This window comes from Ochotona curzoniae, unplaced genomic scaffold (genome assembly GCF_017591425.1).
Source record: "Ochotona curzoniae isolate NIBS_2020 unplaced genomic scaffold, NIBS_Ocur_1.0 contig_4612, whole genome shotgun sequence".
In the NCBI taxonomy this organism is placed as follows: domain Eukaryota; kingdom Metazoa; phylum Chordata; class Mammalia; order Lagomorpha; family Ochotonidae; genus Ochotona; species Ochotona curzoniae.
Genome location: NW_024466343.1, coordinates 5,037,461 through 5,049,779, shown reverse-complemented (window position 1 = coordinate 5,049,779; position 12,319 = coordinate 5,037,461). Strand labels below are relative to the sequence as shown.

At 37.4% G+C, this 12,319-nt stretch overlaps 1 protein-coding gene across 1 annotated transcript in view; it reads right to left on the bottom strand.

The window, feature by feature from the left end:
• LOC121161044 (serine/threonine-protein kinase TNNI3K) overlaps window positions 1-12,319 on the bottom strand; it is a 265,903-nt gene that overhangs the window by 95,142 nt on the left and 158,442 nt on the right. The window contains exons 18-20 of the mRNA XM_040987283.1: window positions 4,902-4,954; window positions 4,562-4,614; window positions 697-829 (exon numbers count right to left, since the gene is read on the bottom strand). Coding sequence (XP_040843217.1) covers window positions 697-829; window positions 4,562-4,614; window positions 4,902-4,954 — 239 coding nt within the window. The remainder of the gene's footprint in view (window positions 1-696; window positions 830-4,561; window positions 4,615-4,901; window positions 4,955-12,319) is intronic.

The following is a 12,319-nucleotide window of genomic DNA, read 5'->3' as shown; positions in this document are numbered from 1 at the left end:
AGTTCTTACTCTTACCTACATGTTAGAAAAATAAGTCTAAGTATGGACCTTGTTGTAAAATAGGTTAAAGCAGCCACCTGTTACATTGGCAAAGTATTTTAGAGTACCCATTTGATTCCGGGCCACCCTATTTCCAATCTGTCTCTCTCCAATACACTTGATGCAAAAATTACCTAAATACTTGGGCTCCAACAACTCTAGTGAAAGATGTAGTTGTGAATTCAAGCTGCTAGATTCATCTTAGTCCCATTCCAGCTGTTGTGGCCACTTAGGGAATGAAGCGCTGGATGAAAATTTTCTTTCCCTGTCTCTCTTTCTTAACTTTTTTTGCCTTTAAAGTGAATAAAATGTATTGGAAGAAAGAGTAGTTCTAAATTTCTTATTTCCAAAGATAAATATTTCTTGCCTGCTTTGTTAGATCTCACGTAGCACATGGCCATCGTCAGGTGATTGTTTTATTTACAACAGATAATACGGATACACATGAATAACATGTATATAAACTTCCATAAGTGTGGATCAGAAATCAACGAGTTGTTACTAAGTTGTACAGACTGAGCACACCGTCTAAACAATTTAAGCTTATTTACATCCCCTCTTGCCATTCCACTGATAATAAACATTTGGGAGAAGGATGTTCCTTTAAAATTTCTTAAAATTTAGAAAGCAGGAAATTTTAACCGCATCATGTCTTACCTGGCTTAAGATGGGCAAATGGGATTTCACCAGTGAGAAGTTCCCACAGACACAGAGCGTAGCTGAAGACGTCAGCTTTGATGGTGTACCGTGTGCACTGCGTGAACACTTCCGGGGCCATCCAGCGGAGATTCTGTTCATCAGGAAACATTGATAGGCTTAGGTCTTCAACCGAAGATCAGCGCTGCTTTTAGGCATCATAAAGTATGCTGACACTCTCACAAGATATAAACAAAACATAGCATAGATATTGCTTTCAGTGTGTGCAACAAATTGCTACGTTAAGAAATATCTAATGTGAATACTGAGGTTTTCAGTTTTTCAAAGAACATTTTTAAAAAAATATTCTAAAGATGAATGATCCTGCCCAAATGATCTCAAATTCTACTCTCCAAGTAATTTTACATTTATAAAATGATGATAACAGAAGCATTTTTGTTTGTGAGCATCTTTCCGCTAGAAGCTATTACATATTTCAGAAGAGCCATCCAAGGATCCATCCAGAAACGTAATGCTTCTCTGGCAGTGAGTCAGCACTGGGGGAGGCACCGTCCCTCACTTAGGTGCTAAGGTTTAGGGAATCGTTAATTAGAAAACACTGCCTTCATCTCTGAGGAAAGACCATATGAAATGCCAAGAATATTCCTGTGAAGTAGATTTTTCATCAGCAGGGCCAGATATATCACATTTCCCTTGATGGTTCATTTCTCAATGTTGTTTATACAATATTACAGAAATGAAGTCAATAAAATGGTCCAATTTTTAGTTTCAAAATTTTATTCTCAAGTTTCATATGACATTATTTATGTTATTTTCATGCGCATTTACATAGTCCTTATTTTAAAAATAGCTTCCTATTCTTTGATGAAAATGTACAATTGTTTTTTTGTTGTAGTCTGGAGAACAAAACATAGGTTTTGAGTTAGGAGATTAAAATCCTAATTTGGTTTCTGTCATTGATCGGGTAGCTTGGGGCACAGGTCTATTTTATTCTTGAACTTTAAATTTCTCAAGGACAAAACAGATGGATAAGAACTCCTGCAGTTTTAAAATCCCATGGTTCTATATTGCATGAATGACAAGTATCTTTGTAGTCTCACTGGAAGACAAAATGCTTTTTTTTTTTAATTACTCTAAAATCCTTGTGTAGTGCTGGTTGCTGGTTATTCTTTTGAAATGTCTACCTTATTTTGAAATCATGCATAATTACAGCTTTCTAAGAATATCTTTATTCTGAGTATATTGCTCATGTACAATTCTCCCACATGAGCTTTTACATTCCAAATAGCTCCATTTATGAAATAGATTAGGCATTGTGTCACAACACTGCCTAAGTGGGAGTAGGCCCTGAGTATGCCCATTTTTTTTTGCCTAAGACTATCACAGAGTAATTAGGGAACTTTCAGAAGGCCCCGTAATCAGTAAGAACTAAAATAACTCCCAAAATAGATCCAAAATAGTAGTACTGTGCTTAAAGACTAAGTTATCAGATAGAAGAATTAATGTTACTTGGGCTGTTGGTGAAATTCAATTCCATTGAACTGAATTTAGTCACAGTCTCTGTTAGCTTCATTTTAGAATCACCTGGAGGAACATTTAAAAAGGAACAGCCTCCCAAGATCAACCCCAGGCCATGGAATCATAATTTCTAGGCATGGGATTCAGACATTACACTTTTCAAGGTTCTAAAGTGATTTAATGTGCAGCCAGTCTTGGAACTACTGAATTGTCTGCCTCTGTGTCCCAGGTCCTCGGTGAGATTAGTGCATACTGTCTGAAAAGAAATCACTCTTCTTGTCACTCTATCTCATATCTGCCCACCTTCTTTGCTTGCTTTGCTCTAGCATTTCAGCTTTGAACACACGAAGGACTCTTCTGCACACGTCTTGGCACTCAGCATTTTAGCATCTGTCTCATCTTATTATATCTTATACTTCTTTTTCACCTTTTCTAAATAGCATTTACTCTGTTTTTACTTTTCCCTCCTTGTCACTAATGTATATTCCATTGATTTATTCAGTTTCTGTCTCCTTTATTTGGAATATTAGCTCCAGGGATACAATGCTTTTATTTATTTTTTTCTGAGCTACCTACCATTCTCTACATAACGTCTAATATCTAGTTTTGTATAGATTCCAGAGTATTTGTTGAATGAATGAATGAAAGCTAACTGGGGAAACCAGTATGCATAACGTTGGTAATAACATAACATTGTCCAGCATGTGGTTACTGTTTATCTATCGTTCTTTCTTACGTCTGATTGTTTGTTTCTTACTCATTGCCAGACAACATTGCTAAGCAATTTGAACTTCTGGTGAGTCAGCTGTTACTGCTTCCCCACTACATTTGCTCATGCTTTCAACTGCCTGGTACGTGCTTGCATCCTCCCTGTCATCTGATTAACATCTTTCCACGTCACCTGGTCTCTCATGATGTTCCGTCATGATGTTGTGTCATGCCTCAGCTACTGAACTTCCACACTACTTTAAGGCTATCTTCCTATTACTATTTTTCCCCACTAGAAATTTATCTTCTTAAGGTCAAACACTTTATTCCTGTTTTGCATCTCTTGTGAAATACTTGACACGTGGTCAGCTCTCAATAAATGCCTTATGAATGAAAAAAATAACAGCAAAACCACGCAAAATGCTACAGAATTAGAAAGAAACATGCTGAAAAAGGGTGCAGGTTATAGAAGCAACATGCTGTAAATGGGTAAAATTTACGTGATCCTTGAAGGATGAGTAACCCTGCTCCAGACAGATCAAAAGAAAAAAAGGCTCTGCCAGCTGAGGACATTGCGCTGGCAAAGTCCTAGGGATGCAACAGTGAAGGGCACATTTGAATAACGACCGGTGTTTTTTTGTGCAAGGGCATAGGAAATCTTTGAAAACCTGTGGTATAGAAAGAATTCACATAGAAGGGACTCAAGAACAGACTGAGGAAAGCAGGAGTTTAGGCAATGGCATTAGCATTTTAGCTGGTGGACACTGGAGCATTACTGAGGGTTTATGAAAAGAGGGTAAGAGTCAGAAGAGCATTGATTGGCTGATGTCGCAAAGAATGAATTGCATGAGAGCAGAAGAGCTAAAAGCCAATTGCAGAAGTTCAGAAATAAATTATGAGTATCTGAACTAAGCAATGGGAAATGTGAGCTTTGAAAATTTAAACAAACAGAAAAGCCCTCCAAGTAAAAAGAAAGAACAAAAGAGCCATAGAAGGTGATTGAGTAGTGTGTAAGTGAAAGCAGTCGAAGAAAGGAGTGAAAAATTATCCTAAGCTTTGGTAATTAGATACTGCAGGTCATCCAGAAATAGAAGTATATCTATTGAAGGGGGACAGATTCGCAGACTGAAGGAGAGGACAAGTAATGAATTTAATTGCAGGCATTTTGAAGGCAAACAGCTTTGTTTCAGATGTTATAATTTATATTTTATTTAAATGTTAATGCTTGGTTATACTACTTATTATCATAGAATGTTAAAGGAAAGATATGAATAGTTAACACACTGGTGAACTAATTTTATAGTCAGTTACCTTTTAAATGTTAACTCTACAACTGAATAAAGTGATCTAAGCATGAAAAGCAATTATCTGTGCCTGCCATATGCTTTGCAGTTACTTATTCAACATATTCTGCATTATTTTATCCACAATATTATCCAAATATATGTCTTATATCTCTAGCAAAAACTTGAAATTGTTCTTTTATGGAGCTACTGGAAATAAAAATACAGAACTTTATCTTGCCACTGAGGCTAAGACATTTCTTCCAGTTAAAGCTATTTTCATCTTACTTCCCCACACGCTGAGTTTACACATTTTAATTGTTTTATAATTACAGGGAACACCAGTAGCAGCATACCCCTGGTTGTTTTGTCATGTTATCTTCATCCAGAGACTGTAGAAATCTTGATTCTGAGGGGAAGAGGAAACAAGTTCATGTCAATGAAAATATCTCTCAAAGTTAAGTAGTAGAGCTAAATTTCTGAAACCTCAAGAAACTTCTACCTCATTCAAAGTGTCATATCCTTTCCTTGCGGTGGAGATATAAAAGAAAAAACTAAAAGCATCTCATGTGTTTTTGAAATTCAAGGTCATTACAATTTGAATAAATATATTGGTTAGTGTGAAATCTGAATAGTGCAAACAAAGAATGAAGAAGGAAGCCAAAGTTATTTGGGTTTTATTCATGGAAATCTTACCTCCAAAATCTGCCACCACAGCATGACCATCCTCATAAAGAAGAATATTGTGACTGCAGAAAAAGTAAAATTTTAGTACTGTTTATTATTTCCTGGTCCTAATGATACATCAAGGAGAAAAACAGTCATCATTTGCTTACTGCAGAGACTGAAGAACCACCCCAATAGGTTAACTGATTTTCTTAGTTTTACAAATTTGAGTCATTCACAAAATGTGTTCGTGTTCTATCTGTGGTTAAAATATAAAGAATTCCTATTTTAGGTCAACCCTCATCAACATGTCAAAAAATTCATAAGCCAAAGGCTAATTTTTCAGCTCCTTGTGATTCAGCTATGGCTACAGGCAAGGAGTAAGAGGTGGTCCAAACACATTCAAATTAAGACAACCAACCTGCTGGAGTCCTGGGCACGAGCACAGATCAAGGCTAGAGCCTGAGATGAGTACAGTTAAAGAACGCTTTCTGGAAAATGTGTTAGGCAGAACACACATTCTAACTACACCCTCAGGTCAGGAAGGTTTTTGTTTGTTTGTTTGTTGTTTTTTCAGATTTGTCAAATCTGTTTGAAAGGCAGAATTACAGAGATCTTCTATCCACTAGCTCATGTCCCAAGTGGTGACAATGGCTAAGCAGGAGAAGGGAACTACAACTGGGCCTATGATGTGGGTAACAGAGGTCCAAGAATCAAACTGTTATCTGCTGCTTTCCCTAGCATGTCTGTAAGAAGCTGGATTGGAACTGCCAGAACTCAGCTGGCATTCTTATGGAATGCTGATGTTGCAGGTGGCAGGTTAAACCATTATGCCACATGCTGGCATCCAAAAGAGTGTTTAAGTTGGTGTAATGAGTCCAGTTAAATAACATTTTGACATTTTTAAGAACAAAAGGGTAAGGGTCATACAAGTGACCCACAGTGCACACACATGCAAACACACATAGACACACACAAGAAGCAACAAGGTATGCTCAAAAACTTGACTATGGTAATCATTTCAAAATCTATATATATATCACTGTCTCATTGAGCATGGCAAACGCATGCAATTTTTGTCAATTATATCTGAATCCATTTTGAAAAGATAAAGAGTATATTTTCAGTAAGTATTTCAAAGCCATTTTTAATTCCCATTGATGAATTAAATTGTGGAATATCTGGGGTCAGCATAAGGGAATCCAAAGTTTTCTTTGAATATATATTATTATATGTGTATTGCCCATGAATTATTTCAGCATTAAGAAATCCTTGATGGGTTTCCATTAATGCATAGAAGCATAGGTTAGTGAGCAAACAGGGAAAGCCTGAGCATACAGTGTATGGTGAGACTAGACAGGAAGGAATATGTGGGAGAAGAATCACATGTTGGAGGAAGATCTTGGCAAAGAGTACATTAGGGTGCGTGGTGTACATAAGAGGAATTATAATAAGAATATACTTATTAAATTGGAAAATACCTGTGGAGAATAATAGGGAAATCATTGTGTAAAATGATATTGAACTGTTAGGGAATTTGAAAGCTAGAGAAGAATTCTGTATTTGTTTAAAAAGATAATTAAGAAGCTCGCCCAGGTTGTATGGATAGTGTAAAATGCTCTGACAGCAGAAAGAATGCTATTCAAGAGTGATTTGACCTACACTTACTGCCAACTATAATTTCATAATATATGCAGTTAGAAAATGCTGAATTATGACAAGCCTAGGAATTTTTATGAGCAAGATGGTTGCTCAGGGCCCTGTGTTCTAGCCTAGCAGCGAAAGTCCTCACCTGGCATTAGCGTGGGATCTTATATGGATGCCAGTTCTAATCCTGGCAGCCCTGCTTCCCATCCAGCTCCCTGCTTATGGCCTGGGAAAGCAGTCGAGGACGGCCCAAAGCCTTGAGACCCTGCACCCACATGGGAGATACAAAAGATGCTTCTAGTTCCTGGCTTGGATGGGCTCAGCTCCAGCTATTGTGGTCACTTGGAGAGTGAACCAGTGGACAGAAGATCTTCCTCTCTGTCTCTCCTCTCTCTATATATCTAACTTTCTAATAAAAAATAAATGAATCTTTATTTTTTAAAAAAAGGTAGTTGTTGGCTTGGGGGGCTATGGAATTTGAATGACATCAATTTTGTTTGGCAACATTAAATTACCAAAAATAAGATTAACACTTCTCAGATTGGCAAATCAAACAAGAGTATAGGGACATAGGAAAATCTGAGTTCACATTAATGATGTCAAATATGAAAATGATGCTGCAGAATGGAGGAATGCTAGAAATTCCCTTACTTCAGCAGTTCGTTCTTTCAGTCCTTTGGATTTTTCTCTATCTTCTGTAACCATTTACTAATGAGGAAAATGATGTTTAGAAGCATGTTCATGACATTTCCATTCATCTTTTAAGTAGGTGCTAAGCCTTACATCGTATCTGGACTGAGAAAGTGGAAAGGAAGATAGAGAGTGACTGGTCAAAACTGACAGATTCTCTGTGCAATCAGGGAGAACACAGGGCCCTGGTGACCATAATCTTCAAAGTCACTTTTTTAAGTCAGAGAGGCTATACAAAGGGTTAATGACAGTATGATTGAGGAAACCTACTTAAGGTGATGAATTCATGGTCAAAAGTCAAAGCTAACTATGACAACAGAAGTGGTGTGATTACAGTTGGTGATGTGTTCAAGAGTTTATTATCGACAGATGTCACAAGTTACAAGTTTTTAAAAGACTGAAAATTATTGGGTTGGAATCAGTAACAGAGAATGTGGCACTATAGAGAGAAGGGAGTAAATACTGAGTGAGGATCTTATATGGGAAAGTCCTTGTGTGTTCAACATTTGTACATTATTTATGGTGTAAGTATTTGGCTGATTTTATGAATGGATATTTGAGGCTCCCAGAGATTATTTCAGATGTGCAATGAAAGAGCTGGAAAAAGTGAAGCAGCACTAGAATTTAGGGCTTCAAAATCTGCGGATTTTAGAAGCTGGCTCTCATGTCAGATCCCAAGAAGAAGCCATTTCTGTTTAAAAGTCTGCACAAAAATGCAAAAAAAAAAAAAAAAAAACAAAATCAGACCTGGTTAAAGGAAGATTGAATAGGTGGTGCCAAAATATCCTCTGAGTGTAAAATGATTGGGACTGAAATCATCAAGATAAAAAAAAGGTGTAAGTCCAGTACATTTTTGCAACACCAAGACACTACCAGCAAAGATACACCTCTCTCCCTTCAAGAGCTTGGTTGATGTGTCAGGAGCTCTATAAAGAAAACACAAGTGAATGAGGAAACTGGAATTGTGTTTTGATTTGGGAAATAGAGCAGGCGTATTATGAGTTACTTTCATCAGGACCACAGGAAGGATTATAAAGAAGCATGATGGGGATTTCAAATCCTCTTTTCCTCTCAAGATCATCCATGAAATTTGTTTCTGTTTGGTTTGTTCTAAAATCTGGGGAAAGTAGTTTTCTATGTACTACATTTTGGAACCCTTCATGCACGCTGGAAACAGTCCTTTGAGCTGAACTGTTCTGTTTTGAGTTTGGCAATTAAAATTCATCCATTTTTAGTTAAACTAGAACTTAACTTCAAGTCCTGCCATCTGAGGACAGGAAACGAGAAGTTAGGTACTAGAGGCTATGCAGAAGGAAAGAGGAAAACAGTGAACACATGCTGTAACATACAACATGTACACGTGAGTCACGCTCTCACACAGAATAACTGCACACATATGTTACCAATGCTTCAGGAAAGTCTTTAAGGCTGAAATGCCACTCAAGAATGCTGTCCGGACAACATGTGTCTTGGTACAGAGCTTTAATGAAAGTTAAGTAGGTGACGATCAATGGATCCTTTGTCTTTACAAAATTACATAAAAACTTTAATTAATTAATCCGTGTGTGTGTGCATCTGTGTGTGAGACAGAGGGCAGGAAAAGAGAGAGAGAAAGAGAGAGAAAGAAATGATTTCCAATGGTTTATTGTCCAACTACTTTCCAAAGCCTAGGGCACAGTCTAGATGTAGCCTGGAGCTGAGAACTCAATCCAGATCTCCCGCAGGTGCAAAGACTCTATCCCTTGAGCTTTCACTGCTGCCTCCATGCACATGCCAGATCAGAAAGCTGGAATAAAGATCAGAGCCAAAACCCATAGCCAGGCACTCTTATATGACATGTTGGCATGCCAAGCTATGATAAATTTCACACTAGAAGGTTGTTTTTTTTTTACCATTTTTGGATTTCACATTTTGATTTCATTTAAATAATTTTTTTCTAAACATCCATGCTACTTACTAACATGTAATTTTGCCATGCCACATCAGCCTTATACTCAAAAACAAATAGCTTAGTCACGTAGTGTGATGGGTGGAGCTTGCAATGTTAGCTGGTGGAAGCACTTGTTGCTACCTGTGCTTTCCCAGATTTATAGAAGAAAAAGCATGATAAAAAGGTGTTCACTTTGTTTTATCTCTTCCTATCTCTTGCCCCTTATTCTCCTTGAACCTTCTCCATGAATGGTTGGACTTGGGCATGAGTGGCAGCTCAACCAATGGTTGATACAAGTTACTACCCCACCTGTGATGGCTGAGTTCTGTACTAGAGACTGCAGTCTGAATGGAAAAGGGATGCGAGATAAACGGAAGAAAGATTTTAAAGTGGGTTTCACTTGGAGAGACCTGCGGAAAAGCAGTGAATATCAGAATAAATTAATAATATCAAATATCAAGCAAGTGGAAGAAATAGTATAAGATATAGTGTCAGTGCTGTGGAATTATGAGCTACTACATTGATATTGATGATTATCAGTACACACAGAAATATTTGTATAACTTGAATGCAAATGTGCTTTGTAAACTATTATTTCTTTGTTAAGTATTAAGTGATGAGTTTTGAAAGCAAAATGATTTCCTGACAAAGTCCCTGAAAAACTGCTTTCATGTGAAATAATTCAACTCACTGTTACCTAGAGTCTCCTCTCTTTCCTTCCTCATTGCATGATAATGAAAAATTATTGATGTTTTGATTGAATGACTGCATTTCACCTACAGCGATTTTTGTGCCTGTGACTGCATTGATATCACAGTAGCAGGACTTGACTTTTGCTTTGTCTTTTACTATGAAAAAAAATTATTTGAGTCAATTGCTTATGTAATCAAAGCATTTATCTCTTTGAAATGTCTGCCCCTCACTGATTCCTCCACAATAAAGTTCTCTTAACCTTAACAATGCACACACTTAGCAGAATACAAAATATAACTGAGGACAAAATTTACTTCAACCAAATAAGTGATGTGAATAGAATCCATGCTCTGACCTTCCGTTTATTCTTCCTCAATAACACAGTTCACTTTTAGAAAATAATTAGAGGTCTGCAATGCGGAGTGTATGTGTGAGTGTGTATGTGTGTGTGTGTGTGTGTGTTTCTACATGTTTAAATCTTTCAGGTTCTCCTCTAGTTTTGTTTTAACCAAATGCAAATGAAACTTAAATTCTGCTGCTCCCTTCTACAACAGAAAATTTCCTTCAACCTCAGAACTGAATTCATTTAATGAAGTCATTATGTAAGGATCATGAGTCTTTTCATTTTAATTGCCTGTATTGAAAATTTACCTAAAGTGCTCAAATGATTCATAATCAGTTGGTTATGCACTGTAGCCCAATGCTAATTGTCACTATTAATCAGACTGGTCTGATTATTACACCATTTTCCAATTCTGATTTTCTTCTAAAGCTGAACTGGAGATCATGGTAGCCTTTAGAAGGATCAAGGTGACTTGTGCTACTCAGTTCACTACCAGTAGGAATTTTTAAGTCATTTAAAAATGCATAAATATTAATTCTTTGTTCTGAATTACAGAGCAGCATAATTACCTGTGTCATCCGCTACTAACACACACTGGTTTGAGGGCATCATGACCAACCTCTCAGTGTCCTTATTTGAAGTGATGACTCCCAGAAGTGTAAATCTAATAGCATAACTGCAAGGCTTCTCAATTTTCCTATAAGCTACTGTTTTCTGATGGATCCCTGAAGGTGATTAACTCACATGATTAAAGACACATGGCTATTGGCATGCCTGGAAGCATTCCAAGGGTTAAATCAGTGGAAGCAATTAGGCTTCATTTTCAATCTCATCACACTGTGAAAGTCATTAGTTTACAAACACATCTGCCTCACAAGTAATCATTCAGACTCGATGCTGAGCAGTCCTGCATCTGCCAGCTGCCCCATTTTGCCAAGAGATCTATATGATGATGGCTCAGGACTATTCCCACTCCAGACCTCTCCTTCAGGAGTCTCACGTTTTAATTTTCAGCATAGGCAACACTGTTTTTCTCTTGGAAATCCTTTATAGCCCTTTACAAGTATCAAGCTCAATGGGATTCTTGACTCTGGGACCTACATACCGGAACTGTTTTCAATTTGTTTGAAGAGTAATGCAAGAGGCTGGCTGGACCCTTTAAGTTCATCTACTTCACACACACTTGGAGTTGTGTATCCATTCTTAAGAAAATACTCCTGAGTCATCCATCCAGTTTAGCTTTTGTAGTCAGAAATGTATACTATCACACTCTTTTTTTTTCTTTTTGCTTGTTTTCTGATTTTATTTATATTCTCTAGACTTCTTACATATTTAGGTCATAACTACCAATTCAAGTCATTATCTTTATGAGGAGTAATGGCTGGAGGTCCTGGGTTTGAGACCTAGCTTCATGGAGACAGACATTTGAATTCAAGTATCTAATGGACAAGTCTGTGTTCATGTGTATAATGTGGCTTTCAGGCATTCAACGTACTTCCACCTATCGCTCCTTCACATCATTGACACCGCATACAAACATGATAAAATTGTATATTTAGCATTAAAAATCATATAATTTGGTTCATAAACAAAAGCCTCTTGTTACATTTTTCTTGAAGATTTATTTATTTGAAAGAGTTACGTGGTGGTGAGAGAGAAGGTCTTTCATTTACTTGTTCACTCCCCAAATGGCTGCAGCAGCCAGAAATAGACTGGGATGAAGCCAAGAAATGGGAGCTTCATCTGAGTTTCCTACCTGGGTGGGAGTGGTGGAAGCCCTTGGACAATTTCCCACTGCTTTTCTAGATATTAAATGGGAGCTGCATTAGAAGTGCAGGAGCTAGGTCATGAACCAGTGCCCATATGGGGTGCAGGTATGGCAGACAGTGGATTTACGTATTACACTTCAATGCTATCAGCTTTCTTTACATTGTTGATACTTTCTTGTGTGAATTTTGGGACTGAATATGAACTGCTCTAGGACTCCAGCCATATTGCTGTGATTGTTCTTTTGCAAGATAATAAAACTTCTCTAAAGCTGTTCTTTACATTTTATTTCACCTGGGAATCCCCTTTTTTCCCCAAAAGGATGCAGGGCTGCAAGCCTAGGTTTCCCTAGTAATGCCTGTGATGGCCCTTCTCTAA